The sequence below is a fragment of the Heliangelus exortis genome, chromosome 10 (genome assembly GCF_036169615.1).
Source record: "Heliangelus exortis chromosome 10, bHelExo1.hap1, whole genome shotgun sequence".
Lineage (NCBI taxonomy): Eukaryota > Metazoa > Chordata > Aves > Apodiformes > Trochilidae > Heliangelus > Heliangelus exortis.
In genome coordinates this window covers 7,655,402-7,671,323 of record NC_092431.1, presented here as the reverse complement: position 1 = coordinate 7,671,323, position 15,922 = coordinate 7,655,402, and the positions used below count along the sequence as shown (strand labels likewise).

The window sequence follows — 15,922 nt, the reverse complement described above, 5'->3', positions numbered from 1 at the left end:
CCTTGCAGATTTTCTCAGGGATTCCTATTCATGCAGCAAAGGTTGTCCTAACCAAGAGATAATCTTCACTTGTGTATAAGTGATTATGCTGTAAGTAACTGCTCACACAAATCAGTACAGCTCCTCTGATCATGTGAACTAAATAGCATCATCTGCTGTTACTTGGCTTTCAGACTTCCTGAGGGGCAGGAGCTTTCTCTAACACAAGAGACAAGGTTGCTGGGGATAAGTTCCACCTTCCAAACCAGAACTACAAAAGGTTTACAAAAAGGAGCATCTGAAGTGGAATAGTTTGTTGAATTTGCGGGACCTGTAGAAGCACCCATTCTGTCCCTGTCTCCTCAAATACATTCCAGTCCCCTCTCCCTTCAGGTCACAAAGTCATTGCTGACAAAGCTGTACAGACTTTTTTTCACTCAGGGATGCAGTGGTAGCTAATGGGATAGATATGTTTGCCACCCCTAAGCATCCAGCATGAGGCATAGCAGTATATAAACACTTAGAGCAGTATTTTAACCTCAGCAGCCACATTCCTTTTCCCCCTCACACCACCTCCCCACTTACCTCATTTTTACTGGCTGCTGTGAAGGCAACAGCCCATGACTTTGGGTAATGTTTGGGTGCAGGTGGAAGATTATTAGGACAACTTTTGCTGTATGACCATTGTGCCCTACTTCTTGCAGCAAGGTGGGTTTATCCTCCAGGCCAAATCTGGGCCTGAGGCCACCAACAGGAGGACCCCACAGCTATCACTATAAATGGATTCAGTGCAAAGTCTAAGAACGTTGCACCAGTCTATTGACAGCACTGCACCAAAATTAATTATACCCTTTTGTGTACATCATTTCAGGTCACTCTTTGATTCCAACTGAAAGTGAAAGCAATTTAAAGCAAATGAGTGCATCAGTAGCTCCTTCCTTCTGTCATTGTGACAGAACATGAGTGTGTATCAAATTGAGAAAGCCCAGCAAGCTACCTGCCAGGAAAGCTTTTTCCAATTATGAAACAAATCCCTCTTACTGAAAGTACAGAATATTCAAAATTGCATCTAATCAATGGTAATAAAAAAAAAAGTAAGCAAGCACAGCAACCTGAACTAATACAGGAATAGTTTTAAGATTCTAGTGAAGGCTCCAGCCTTTTCTCAGATTATGAAGACAAATCACTTGTTTTTGTCAGATTTCTCATTCTTACTCTATATAAAACCCACCAGCTGGTCTGGGTCATAAAACAAATATGAATGTTTATTATGAGCCAGCTGACATTGGCAAGGGTAGAGGAGTTAAATCCTGTGACCTGCTGAAGGTTGAAATAAAACAAACTACAGATTGTCATTCCAAAACAAAAGCATTTTCAAAGGTACTGATGAGCCTATAGTGTATGTGTTGATCTTTGCTGTCCTAATGCTCTAGGACTTTTTTTTTGAGGAAGCATATGTGTTTGTACTTCATAGAGTATGAAAAGCACTGTATTTTTATAGAGAGGTAATGTAAATCAAATCTATTTATATTTTCCTAGAATACAAGATGACTATATTTGATATACCATAAATGAATTTTAAATATAGTAAAATTTCACACCCTGGTTGTATGGTGGAGATAGCCAGTGGGGTCAAAGTTCTGTGTGTAATCTGAAAGCAAATTGTAGTGGCAGCTGCTCAGAATGAAGCAGGTTGGGCTCTTTGCTACCAGTGGTGCTTGCTCCAAATTGCAGGAAAAGCAGAAGGGGTCTGTGTCCTGGGACTTTCTGTGGTGCTGCCTTTCTCCCTGGCTCCTAATGAGCTCTTCAACAGCAAGGGGAGAAAGTTATTGGGAATTTCCTGAGCTCCAGCTTGGGACAAACCACTGCTGGGTAACAAGGTGACCAAGAAGTTTGCGTGGAACTAAGAGTGGGCATCATGGATCACACACAAACTAAAGCAATCTCCACTACTGAATATATAAGAAGGTTACTCTTAGTTAATCTAATATAAATGTGTCTCTGCTGGGAAAGAGCTGAGTCATTCTTAGCATGTACTGTAGCTTTAAAAAAACACAGAATATCAGGGAAGTAACTGTTTGATGTCTTTCTGCCATTTATGTGTCTCTGATCTTCTTTCCAGCCCCAACATAAAACGTGCTTATTATTAGATAACAGTTATCCATATACGTTTCTGTATATATATATATATATATATATATGTGTGTGTGTATGCATATACATACCCACAGGCATAGAGTGACTTGGTTTTTTTGTTTGCTTTGATATATTTTTATATATTTTTTATCATTCTGTAAATGTGATCAAACATGGGTCCCTGCTGACCATAGTTGGGAGCATTATTTTTATCCTTGTGAGCTTGATAATTTTAATAGTTACCTTTGGCAAATCTGAGTTCAGACCATACATGTATTTTGGGTTAATTTATTACTTAGGAAAATTAATCAGTTGCTATTGAAGGAAGGCAGTATTTCTGATTGTCAATGTCATGTTACAGGCTGGCTAAGGAATTGAGTTACACTTCTCTAAAGATAAGCATGAGACATCTAGAAATCAGATTTTCTCAAGGAAAACCAGAAAGTTTTATGAAACTGTTGGTGCTCCATGAAAGTATTTGCAGAAGCATCTCAGCACTCTGCAGCCATACATTCATTTCACTCCTTATTACTCCAGCATCCCTACAGAACTGCCTTGCTCACTGCCACCAAGTTATAACTCCAAGCCATGAAGGATTTGCTGTGGCTGCCAGAACAAAGAACTGTGCCAAATGGTTTCAGCATCTGTTTGCTGCATGACAACACACGATTTCTCCTTGGTCCTTTTCCACCTCTTAATGTTCCAGGCCACCCACTTTTGCCTGGCTCCAAGTCCTCACTGCCCTCCAACCAGCAGCTTGGGCACAATTCAGTAATTTATGGTCCCAAGGCTTGAGCTCCTGTTCTTGTTGCAATAAGAAGTCACAAGGTTGAGAAAACCCACCCATCCTCCTGTAGAATTAGCTGTCAACACCAGCTAAATGCTTCAGTTTTTCTTTTGTCCTCCTGCCTCTATCTATTCTATTATTTATAATGATGACCTGCAACACTTTGTAAATGAAAGAAGTTAAATTGTTGCACAGTTCAGTAGCCAAACATACTCTGTCCACAGAACTTTTTACTTTTTCCTTGTTCAGCAGCTCTGCTTTAGGCTGTGTGAGAGAAGACTCTAATATCAAGTTTTCCATATTGAGGCAATGTTTTATATCAGCTGAGCATATTTATTGATGCATGTAAAACTGCAGGATTTTGTACAGTTCTTACACTGTGTTGCAGTAATTTGATCTGACTTAGGATTTAAGAACTTGTTCTGAGCCTTTTACCTTTCCAAAGACTATCCCTCTCTGCCAGCAGAGTGTGGAACTTGTTGAGACTTTGTTGAGAAAATATCCTGTAAGTACAATAAAGGACAGGCTTGTTTAGCTCCACAGTCACGTAAGTGGGATTTTTTTATTAGATTTTAATTTATTTTTTTCTTGTCCTAAACCCACACTTGTTCTTCTGGCATGTAGTATAGTAGGTCTTGCTTTTGATGATGTTGGTAGCTCCTACAGAGAGAGACTCTCCTAGTAATGCTTATATTAAAGAACCAAGCCCCTGGTACATCTGACTTAACATGAAGATTTGAACCATATTGCAGTGGTAGCCAGTGATTTGTCTCAGTTGTTCCATTTATGTAAATAATTCTTTCACCCAGAGAATGAGTTGCTGATCATGTACCTGTACAGAAAGTGGGAGATCATCATTCATGGTTGTGTGGGATCAAGCAGAGGCTTGAGCCCAAGTCTGCAAAGCTCCATGCTTTGGTGAAAGCTTTCTAGATTTTCAGAGAAGCTCCAATCCAAGAAAATTGACAAGAGCTGTCCCTGCAGCTAGTAAGTCTGTACCTCTGTTTTCTCACTCACCTCTGAAATTTTCACCAAATAATATTGATGAAGCAGAAAATTTCTTTTTATTGAAAAATTTCATACCAGTTGTAATCAATACTGAATCTGCTGAGCAAGAGTCAAGATGACTTTGGCACAACTGCCTGCTGGGAATCTTATATCAAGTCAGAGATGGCCCAGAATGATATGTGGAAAATTGTGTGTAAAGGGTCAAAAGGGTTTTCTTACTGCAGCAGTTGAAGTGAGGGGTAAAGTCGTGTCACCTTAGTCTGATTTCCATACTTAAAACTGAGAATTTACAACTCCTGCTTTGGTCAGAAGAGCAGCAGCGAGTCCATCTGACCTTTTGCTCAGCTGTAGGGGTAACACACTTTGGTGGCTGCAGTGGTGTAAGTTCCACAGGCTGCTGTAGGAACAGCCCTCTGAGGATTAGTTTGGTAAAAGCATAATCAGGGTTATGGATGAGGTGCTCTAAAATCTAATACACATCGATTCAGGAGGAACCTTCAGTTTAAGCTCTGCCTTAGGAATATTTGATTAAAAAAAGATGCAGATTAGGTCTGTTCTTGGAATTGTTTGGCCATAATGCAAACACCACCACAAGCTTACAGTTTCATAGCTGCTGTTCATCAGGGAGTCATGGTGTGCATGTTTCCTAATTTGTTTTCTACGAGAATATAGATTTGCTAAATTAGGCATTCTGCAAGCTCTGGCAGCTTCAGGGAGTATTTCCCTACTCTGCCCTCCAACACAGTCTCTTCAGTATCCACACCACTGAATGAACTCTCTGGTCTAAGCTTGTTTGAATCAACACTGTTGGTGGATCTGGGACCAGGCTCTCCTCTCCTTGTGTTCTGGGACACTGAGATTTCCTCCTTGTTTTTGTAAGATTAGATGGGACTGCTATAGGTGCAAGCAAATATATATACATATGTATATGTGTATATATATATGCTTATAAGCAAAATTACTTTGCAGGTGGTTTTTGTAATTTTTTACAGTGTCTATGTTTTCTATCATGATTGTGTCTTTCTTAGAGCCCCAGCATCTTAGGTTTATGTGAGATTTTTAACTTTTTTTAGAATGCAAAACTTTTTGCTAACAAAGTTGCAGACATATAAAGATGAATTCTAAAAGCTACAATGTGAACAAAACCCTGTAAGTTGTCATGGTTTATGTGAGATTGTAATGCAATATTTTTGAATACCTAAGAATTAAGAGTACTGTTTCTCTATTTAAAATGTCTTTTTCAGTCTTCACACTATTTAATTTTATCTTGTGCCTTTTCTCTAGATTTGTTTCTTGCTCATTTAAATACTTGTTTCTGTTCCTTTCTCTGCCTTTTTTTCTGTACAGGCTTTTAATGTTTGCTTACAGAAATACATTTTGGAGTTCTTCTGTCTTGTTAATCCCTTCCCTCCCTTCCTCCTCCTCTTTGATGTTTGTGCCGTGGTCTTCATCTGTTTCCCAGCAGAATTCTTTTAACTCTCATTGCATGATAAAGCAGTGGGCCAATTAGCCCACGAACAAATTTTTTCCCTCCATTCCTTGTACAAATCCCCGCAGCACGGGCAGATAGTGCTTTAGGGACTGGATGTCTCCATTTTCTGCTGCCTGCAGAGCTAATGGAGCAGGATAGCCCAGAGAAGGACTATCACATAAAAAGCCTAGAGGTGCAGTGATGCTGCCGTGCTTCCAGCAACATCTCCAGGCTAATGCTAGGGGTTTAATTTGTCTAACTCACTCTGTTCCTCATAACAAAGCTTTATCCCCTCACGAAACTGCTCTTCGGAGAATATTTCAAAAACCTGTTCTATAAAAAGCCTGATGACTCAATTGGTAATGTAGGTAAATCAGAAAGGCTGCTCCCAAGGCTGAGATGAGGCTTGCAAAGGGGACCTGGGGTGGTCATCCCATTGCCACCAGGGCTTGCACAGCCTCAGAGAGACAGAGGCATTTGGGGCTCCATCCTTCCTGACAGTGCAAGCACTTTGGCTCCAGTCTGGGATTGTGTTTGAATCCCAGCAAGTGTGTACTCTTAAAATGAAGGCTCTGTGTTTGTACTCAGTGTTGGGGCTTTTTCAGCCAAAACTGGAAGCAAAGGCATAGACCTAGTGTCCCCGGGTTCCTTGTTTCTAATGTTATTTCAGGGAGCAAGACATTTTTCTCCTGATTTCTCCACTCCCAGACTTACTGACTGTAGCTGGGTGGTGAGGATTAAAGCAGATGATGTTTGTACAGCGTTTGGAGTGTTAAAAACCATTACATAACCAAGTGTTACTATTTGGGGGCGTGCTGCAGTGCAGCTGAGCACAGGGACAGGCACTGGGATGTTGGGAGGGCACAGCAGCCCAGCAGCAGTGGAGCACAGGGCTGCCCCATAGCCCCCCCAAAAGCCCTGCTCTTGTTGAGTCAATGTCTGGGGGGGAAATGTGCCCTTTAACTCACTCTGCTGATGCATTAATTTAGATAATCAGCTGACATGACACCAACATGGAAGTAAAGAGATTCCCTCTGGTGTGAAAAACATTCTAGAGAGAGGGTTATGCTGTTTCTATACATATACCACTAAGATGTCGTTTATTTATTTATGAAGTTATAAAAAAAAGTTTGCAGAGGAATTCATCTGGCAGTCAAATAATCCTGTAACCATGAAATACAGGTTGTATGACTATCACAAGTTTATGAGGTGGCTATTTATCAAAACAAATTTGCTGGTTCTCAGGGAGGGGGTTGCATATTTTCTTTGTATTTAGCGGTGGAGACAATTAAATGCATATGAGGTCAGTTAAAAATAACTTTCTCAACATTGCACTTAAAAGTGAAAACAAAACAAAACCAAACTAAAAAGCACAAACAAACCATAACCCAAATGTTAAACACCTGATAAGGACCCTGCTTTCAGCCAATGAACTCCAGAGCCTTTGTGGTGGGGTTGTGGTGGCTTGGAATGTGTCTGGAGTAATCATGGGCTAAGGGAAGGAGTGATTATTCTGTAGAAGTTGTGATTTATATTGCCATGCTGTGGTTTGTACAAAAAGGGCCTGTGTTTTGGTGCTTTTCTGTGAATATTAAAATTAGTACCTCCCTGAATATGGTAGCCCACATTATAATGCAGTTGATAAACAGGTAATGAAGGAGGTATCTTCCCAAAACTGCTTCTGCCAGGTCTGTGTTCATTTTTTGGTGAACTGTTCCCAGGGATGAGCTGAAGGCTGCTATGTGCCATCTCCTTTTTCACTCCACTGGTCATTTCTCTGCACAGAGACTTTGGTGTTGGTTGCTATCCCTATAGTTGTGACTTATTGGACCAGTTTGTTCATTAAATGAAAGATTGCTTCCTTAAACTAGTATAACTTGCAAAATGGCTTAGAGAAGCCCATAAAAGTTCTCTTTTGTCTTACTAATCTGCTTTTCTACATTGAATGCTATATCCTTTTTCTTTTTAATTTGACAAGTGTTATGTGACAGGCACATGAAAACTGGTCATAGTTATATGTAAAGAATACAGTGGATTTTTCATTTAATTATTTTCTTTGTGCCTGTAGCTATAGCCCTCTTGACCTCTGCATTAACTGCACCATCTATTTTGGTGTTTGATAATATGCTCCTTGAGGCAGGGATTTTGCTTGTCAGGTTTATAAATCAGCAATTGCATGGGTTGCACATTGTAAATAATATTCTGAGAGAAGGGGCATGCAGGGAACTTGGGTAAATACATCCAGCAGTTCATATTCACTGTGTCCATGGATTCCTTCTGGACAGAACTTGCTTTGCCCTTCATTAGATTTTTAACATCTTAATTAAGCAATTAGCTACATCATTTCTGTGCTCGTAATTTTAGATTCTCAGAGAGTCATGTCAGCCTGTCTCTGGCAGAAGCAGCTCTGCAGAAGTGACCCTAATACATTCTGCTTTGCCAAAAACAAATTGTCTCCCTGCTTGGCTTTTATGAAAGGTTAGAGAGCTCGCAGGATACATGAACTGAAACATGCTGTTAGGGATAATTGTCAAATCCTTTCTCTGCAAAGACTGGTGCATTTGATTTTGTGGTTTTGTTGCAGTTACTGGTGACTTCCAGTAAGAGTCCTAACAGCTTAGCAGACAGTAATCAGGTTCCAAGTTTATTACCTGTGGAGCTGGTTGCCTCATTGCAGAGGCAGTCAGCCTTTGTTGGGAGGGCTGAAGAGGTAGGGAATGATCTCAGCTCTAACCTTCTTTTGGTGGCTGCTTGTACTGACAAAAACACTTGTGTTCCAGCTCTGCTTTATAAGTCTCTTCATATTTTAGTCTGCTTATCTCCTTTTTCCTGCCCCTTTCACTATAACAGGATAAGTTTCATTTTTATTCCAGAGCTGCTATTTCAGTGCTGTTTCAGTGCCCTCTGTGCTGTGCCCAACAGTGGAAGCCTGGGTGAGAAGGGGGGATTTGAGCCCTCTCAGGCATCCTAACCTCACCTGGCTGCCTGTTTGCAAAGCACCTTGAAAAACTCAGATGAGAGCAGCTGCTGTTATATTTTATTCTCCCTGCTCCCTGGAGGATCTAGTAATTGCATGTTTGTTTTTATTCCCTTTTGATTTATGTTCCATTTTGTTGCTGTGTTTCTGACAGATCCTCCTGACTGGGTTCCAGATGAAGTCTGCAGCTACTGCACTGCATGCAAGGCTCCTTTCACAGTTATTCGCAGGAAGCATCACTGTCGGAGCTGTGGCAAGGTAATGAATGTCTCAGTCAAACATGGGGGAAACTCTGTGCCCAACAGCAAATTTATGTGTGCCAGAGGAACTCATCTGCACAGCAAAGTGCACACACTTGGCTGGAGTTTTCGGATCACAAGTGCTTTTGTATGTCTCGGCTATCAACTGCTCAGCCTGCATTTAGAAAGTGTCAGGGGTGAGGGTTTTGACTTTTAAACAGCAATAAGCATTTGTCTGCTAAAAAGCAGAACTCCCCATTGAGATCCTGCCACAAACTCCCCAGATCCAGAGTCACTCTGGACTCCTGTGCTAAGCTTTAATGTGCCCCAGCAGCCTTCCCTCTGAGGGGTGATTCACAGCTCAGCTGTGGGGACACTGTGTCCTTCTGTTTTCTTTTGAAGCCTATGCAGGGGGACTGTGGTGTGTAGGGCTTTGCAGGTTTGTGGGGGAGGAAGAGGGAGCAAAGGAGACAAAGGTAGCCACTTGCCTTGGAAAGCCAGAAATATGCAGTCCAGTTTTGCATGCTGCTGTATGAGTTACAGAGGGTAGAGAAGCCATTTTAGCTTTAAAGTGGATTTGCAGGATTAGGAATGTGTTTTTCACAAGTATTTTTCTAGTCTTTCTTTGAAGCCAGTGAAGGAGATGCTTCTTCTTATTTCTGATGGAGCTGCCTTCCCCTGTGAGCCTGCCTTGGCTCTTGTCAGTGCTTGGGCTCAACACAGTCAGATGGATTGGTCACTGTGCTAGGAATTTTCTGCAGAGGGCTTTCAGTAACTACACTGAGAGTGGTGTTTCAGATACAGAGGAGTCCAGCATGTATGGTTATCTCTTCCCTCCCTTGAAATCACTTTGATCCAGTCCAGTTCTTCAAAGTGAACTCTCCCTCTTGTTTTTCAGATCTTCTGTTCCCGCTGTTCCTCTCACTCTGCTCCATTACCTCGTTATGGTCAGATGAAGCCTGTCCGTGTTTGCACTCACTGCTACATGTTCCATGTCACTCCTTTCTATAGTGACAAAGCTGGTATCTGACTTATTAAACTACTGGTGTGTCTTCTGGAGTCTTACATGGACTGATATATTTGACCCAAGCCAAGAATTAACTTGAAAGAGGGACCCTGTGAGGGAACATAGGCTTTGACATCCATTATTATAAATTTTGTACAGACAGTTTTTATTGCATTTTCCTAAGCTGCTAAAGGGAAGTATGAAGCGTCTGTAGTTCTAAGGCTACAGTACAGTCTTCCATAAATTTATAACATTAATGTTACGATGCCATATGCAGAACAAATGCACTGTGTGGAAGGAAATAGGGCTCAGAGAATTGAGCAAGGGTTGCTGCTTATCTTGAGCGCTAGGAAACGAGTAGCTGGTTAACGAGTCCGTCCCAGTAAATCAGTCCCAAAGCTCTGACACTTCTGTGCTCACTGGAATACCAGCATGGCTGTGGATGTCAGTGTTCTCCCTCCCGCTGAGGTTTAACTTTCCCTTTTCTAGATTTTTGCTACCTAAGATTAATTAGAGCAAAACTATTCCAAATCCATATTCGGTATTTACAAAGGCAGATTTTTTCTGTGCATCATGTAGAAAGCACTGAAGGTCCTGAAGCAGTGTATTTCTGTTGCCTTTCATTTACCAAGCAGAGCAATAACTCCAAGTTGTCTTCTAAAAATTAAGTTTTACGGTTTCCAGTTCTGTATTTCTGAGTTTTGGAAGTACTTATACTCTACATCATTTACACTTTGATTTCTATATCAGCATTTTAAAACATAACAAATCCAGAGGAAATGGTTACCAAATGAATAAATGAATATTAATATACATATTTTTGAAAGAGTTAAGCAGCCTAATTCAGTAGATGTGACATTTTTTTCCTATACTGAGTTTTTAAATGTTATTTTTTTAAAGACAAATACCTATTCATCTATTCAGAAGGTCTTACAGAATGTGCAACACGTTGTCATCCACGTTTGGCAGAGTAACTGTAAAATACTGCATACTGTTACTTCACTCATGCTAACAACTCAGAAGAAATTTGTATTTATTTGAAATGACAGGGATTTATTTTATCTTCACTTGGAGAGGAAAGAAGTAAAACTCACATGGATTCATGCTATGATCTTGCACCAAAGTATTTGCAGTAAGAGCTCCCTGAGCACTGAGGTTTCAAAGACATTTGGACATCCTTTGAGTTAGCTACATGAAAAGCAAGATGGTGTGTGCTGTGGTTACAGAGGGAACCAGATCAAGAGCTCTTTGCTGCATCCCCTTTCCTTGCAGTGTTACACACTGTGTTTCAAAGTATAAGTACAAAAAAGGATCAGGAAGTTGTGGTGTTGTGCTCACAAAGGGTCATCATTCAGAATGATAAAGCAGAGCTGGCCAGTGTTGCTTGGGTTCTTTTATTTTTGGGGTGATATTCCATTTAAGAGGTTAATATTCAGTGTTAATGAGCCATAGAAGGGTACCTCAGATCAGTACTACTGTCATTTTGAATCAGATGAAACAGTTTCACTTAGTTTATGTGTAATTCACAAGCCTTATGATGCTCTTTGTAAACAATGTCAGCTATGATGTGTTGTCCTCACCTTATTTATATTTTTGTTATTATTATTTCCCTGAAATCCTTCCCATGGAGGTTGAAGTGTTGGCATTCACCAGAGTTTGGAAAGGCATGGGGCTGGGCAACTGGTGGGAGGTGGGTAATGTGGTGCAAGCAATGATACTTATTCAGGCTTATATCTCAGGCTTCACATTGCAATGATTATTGCAGGTTTATTTTTAGAAAGAAAAAAAAATTAATGCTTCTTTTATAGGATAAAAAAATACAACAAACTTCAATTGTGTAATAAATATGCACAAAAAGTTGCTTCTGTTAAAAGAAATCTTATTTAATGGACTGAATATTTATTCAAGCTTGTTTATTTTGTAAATGCTGTAATTCAGAATCATTTCCATAAATATGATATTTAAAGATCTCAGACACTATAGTTTCTTATGTAAATACAGACTCCTATTTCTCTTACTGAAAAGCACAATGACTATATCAATACTAATATACATTTGCCTCAAGGAAGACTTTCATCTTGTAATCTCTTCAGATAATTAAAGTGTCAGGACTTTCTACTTCCATGTGCTGGATTGCTCTTTCATTTCGCGGTCTGTTGACATGGAGTGACAGCTGCCAGCCTGTCACACAAACTGACCTTACAGCTTTCCCACTTCACAAAGAACATGAAAGAAATGAGTTTAGATGTGAAAATGGAAGTTGCCCAAACTGCAGGGCTGGTAAATCAGAGCTGGAGGTACTGTCCTCTCACTTAGTGTTGCCTTGGGCTACCTCCTGTCACCAGCTGAAAATTTCCCTTCCCAAAATGTCTTTGTGGTCATTTGGAACATGAGGCATATTTGATCTGCTCATATCAAATCCAAATAACCTTTTCTTGATCTGCCCATGTCAAATCCAAATAACCTTTTCTGTGGGGGCTACAAATCTGCAATGAAAATAATGGTTCTTGGATCCCCCTGCACTGTTATTCTTACAAAGCATAAATGCCCAGTGCTGGTTTGCTCTGCTCCTTTTGGGATGAAACTGTTGTAGGGTGTCTGAGAATTAGTTTTCAGAGGACTGAGATGCCATTTCACTGAAGAAAAACCATATTACATCAGGAGCTCTGTTTTAGTGGTGCAACAGGAAAAATTGATGGAAAGTCTGCACACGAGTTTAAAATTGCATTTGAATCAACATATGTAATATTTTATGTGCAAATAGAGTAGAAAATTAACTGTAGAAATTTATCCTAAAGGGACTTTTGAAATGAAATTTGCATCACTTCAGGGTTTTGAGGGGAAGAGGGGATGTCTTTTCTCCAAACCACAGTGTGTTCCACACAGCAGTTTTCCTTTTGGGGATACCACAATGGGAGTGATACTGGTTAATAAGGTAAGAGCAGCATTGTTAAAGGGGCAGCAATTCACCTGGTGTTGAACCCTCCTGCCTGGCAGCTTCCCCCTGAATCAAGGCTGTTTATGGGGGGGGGGGGAGGGAAAGAAAAAAAAAAAAAAAATGAGGAAAGCTTTGTGAAGCTTTTGTAGGAAAGCTTCAAATGCATCACAGTCCTGCCTGGGAGCTGGAGGAAACCACCAGCCTTCTCAGTGTCTCGTCCCCAGCTGAACTCCCTGTCAGTCTATGCAGAGTCAAAGCTGCTGGGTCTGGATCCTCCCGTTTCCATGGCAACCTGATAGCATCTCTCCACCGAGTGCCAAGACTGCAGCACTCTGTTCCCACACAGGCAGGCACAGAGGTTCTGCCTTCTGCTTCGTCAGAGGGATTGTGATTGCTCAAACATCTTTATTTGTAATGAAGATTTATTCAGCAGAGTCAGATGCTTGCTGTGAACTCTGTTTTTTGATGGTAAGGTTTCACTGAATAATGCTTTATTTATGTTGCTTGTCTGGTAGACAACTGGGCATCCTTTTGACAGTTTTTGGAGGTTCTTTAGCTATTTTGTTTTCCCCTCATTCACCCTTTACCCCATCCCATCACCCAGCTTTCAGTTCCTGCTGTGTATAAACTAGAGGTCTTTTGTAGCCTCCTCAGGTATCTTCCAGGCTGAAATATTAGGGCAATATTAGACAATTCAAGGAGCTTTAATCCCTTTTGCTTCCAGATTTTGCCCTTCAAGTTACCTGGCACAGGCTCATTCCAAACCTTCATTTAGTGTCTTTGTGCCTCCAAGAGCATCTTGCAGCACAGGCCCTTCCTGGCTGCCTGAGCTGCCATAGGCCTTGCACCAAAGTGTTTGAAGTCCTGCAGTATTCCTTTACTTTGTAGAGGAGAAAGAATGGATCCTAAATCCCAGGTTTTAATAGCTGTTAGTAAATTATAGATTCTGCCAGGACAATCACTTCTTCACTTAGCTGCCTTTTCTTTGTTCTTAAACCAAAAAATGGCAAAATACTAGGCCAGAAGGATGAAGAAGAGACTTGTTACAGCAAATCTGGAAGCGTGAAGATTATGTTTTAATGACATAATTGGTCTTTTTGAAAACAAGCTGTAACTGCATTTGTACTGATAACTTCTCTCTGATTATGTCCTGTAAAACAGTATTGAAAATGTCCATGGTTTTGAAAAGCTCTGTCTGAAAATGACATTGACATAACTCAGCCTCTTTTGGACAGTTTAGAGGAAGTCATCCTTTAGGAGCTGGGGCTCTACCTTGGGCTGTCCCTGGCAGAGATCCTTGCTTGTAAGAAGCTGCCTATCAGGAACATTAAAGGCAGTGGGATGGTCCTGGCTTTATTGTGGAAGGATTTGTACTGTGCTTTGTTTGCATTTGTGGAGCCTCTGAGATGAAATTTAGAGGCAGTTGATAATTATTTTTTCTGACCATTTGTAATTGTTGCTTCACTAGTAGTTTTTCTATTTATTATGCTGCAGTAAAGCCTGCTGGTTTGGGGTTGTTTTCTTTTGCTTTTTAAAATTAATTTCTGCTTATCTGCAGGAAACTGGAAATTAATAATTGAAGATATAAACTGGAAAAGAATCACTTGCATGTTCATAAATGTATTTATGTGATCCCTTGCCTCAAACACTTGAGATTGAGCAGAAAAAAGTGAAGCCAAAGTACTTCAGAAGTCCTGGCTGTTTGTCTCTGAACTGTCAGCTTTTGTATAGGAGGAGACTTCTTGTAGGTACTGAAAAGGTAATCTGGATGGGTGGTTTCTGGGGGAACAAATGGTGGATGGTCTCTTTAGGGGGGAATAAAAATGAAAAGTTTTAGCTGGTGATTGTAGATAGTCTGTCTAAAATTAACTTTTTATTTTAGAAGGAAATCTGCTACAGCCCCCATGTAAAGAAGTTCCATTCAAATAGTTCAACTAATTTGGTCCAAGTGTATTGGAACAGACTGTAAAGCTGCCATGCATTCAATTCAGTGACCAATTGCATAGCTACTGATTCCCGTGCTTTTTGGAGTTTGTTTCAGGACAGGACATTGGCCTTGCTTGGAAATCAAAGCAGGCAAACCTTGCCCAGCTGCACACCTGAAAGGTTTTCTCCATCATGTTTGCTCCTCCCATCCTAATTGCTGTATTTTTTTTTTTTTCTCCTTAAAGGAATAATATTGGAGTTAGAATTCAAACCAGGTCTCAGGGAGAATACTTCCTTATTTCTTTCCCATAGCCAGTGTTTGAAACATGGCTGGTTTTCCTTCTTACAAACAGACAACTGTGACTGATGTCTCTCTCAAAAACTTATGCTGTGAAACACTGAGGTTTTTGGATGTCAACTTGTATTTAGATGCTGCTTCAATGCAACTTACACTGAACAAGGGCCACGTAATTGCTGCAGGAAAGAAACCAAAAATCAGGCTGATACAAAGTAAGGAGAGTTTAGGTCTCAGGAAGAGACTCTTGATGGCACTCACTAAAAATACCCGAGTAGAGAGCCAGCCTTGGTCATGGAAAAGCACAAACTACAGGTGGCACAGCCCTGAGTCAGAGACCTGGGACCTGGTGGGGCAGCAGGAGCAGCTGAGCCCTGGAGAAGCTGAGGATTGGTTAGCCCAAGGTAGATTTTTCCCATTGTTTTGCTAAAATCAAATTCCAGAATGAATGTGTGGTGTTGTCTTACCTGTTCCATTGGGGTATTTTCAAGCATCTTGGAGAAAAGTCCACTCAAGTGCAGTAGATGCACCACTTCTGTACTGTTCTTCTCTACCTCATGTTAACAAAAATACTAATTCTTGGCAGGTGGAGGGAGATAGGGAGAGTAGCTGTTGTCTTTATTGTATGTTTCATCTTTTTTTCTACTTGCTGCAGCAAAGAAAAGAGAAAAAAGTAGTGTTCACATTTAAAAATCTGAAATTTCCATTCATGCAAAAAATAATTCTTCTAATCTCGTTGTGTAGTGCAAACAAGTACCTGTCATCAAATACTTCTAGTATGGTTTTAAACAGAAAAGTCTTTAGTCCCAAATCAAGCAATTATGAAAGTGCTTCTTCTGAGTACAAACAGCACAGAAGCCATGGAGTATACCAGCCTGGTGTGATAAATCCCTCAGCCTGGTGTGCTGCTCCTGGAGGCTTTCCAGTCCCCCCCTCAAGGTTCAGATGTTGTCACAGTGTTTGCTGCCTGAGGAAATTGATTCTTGCCAAATGGTACCTTCATTGCTGCCCTCTGTGCTGCTGGGGTCCAGTGCTGATGGCTCTGCAAGGCTCTGCAGGGATGCTTATTTATGTTTGTGATATTCATAAAATGGCTTAAGCATGCTAAATGTCTTAATCCATGCTAAATATTTCCTACACTCGTTGACAGCAGGAGAGGT

The 15,922-nt window shown here is 40.7% G+C and overlaps 1 protein-coding gene across 4 annotated transcripts in view; it reads left to right on the top strand.

The window, feature by feature from the left end:
* The window catches only part of ZFYVE28 (zinc finger FYVE-type containing 28), a 142,440-nt gene extending 130,713 nt beyond the window's left edge, over nt 1-11,727 (top strand). For all 4 annotated transcript variants that reach the window (XM_071753325.1, XM_071753322.1, XM_071753324.1 and 1 more), the window contains 2 exons: nt 8,513-8,616; nt 9,496-11,727. In XM_071753325.1, the coding sequence (XP_071609426.1) occupies nt 8,513-8,616; nt 9,496-9,627 (236 nt within the window). In that variant the 3' untranslated portion in view covers nt 9,628-11,727. The remainder of the gene's footprint in view (nt 1-8,512; nt 8,617-9,495) is intronic.
* Nucleotides 11,728-15,922: the final 4,195 nt, after the last annotated feature.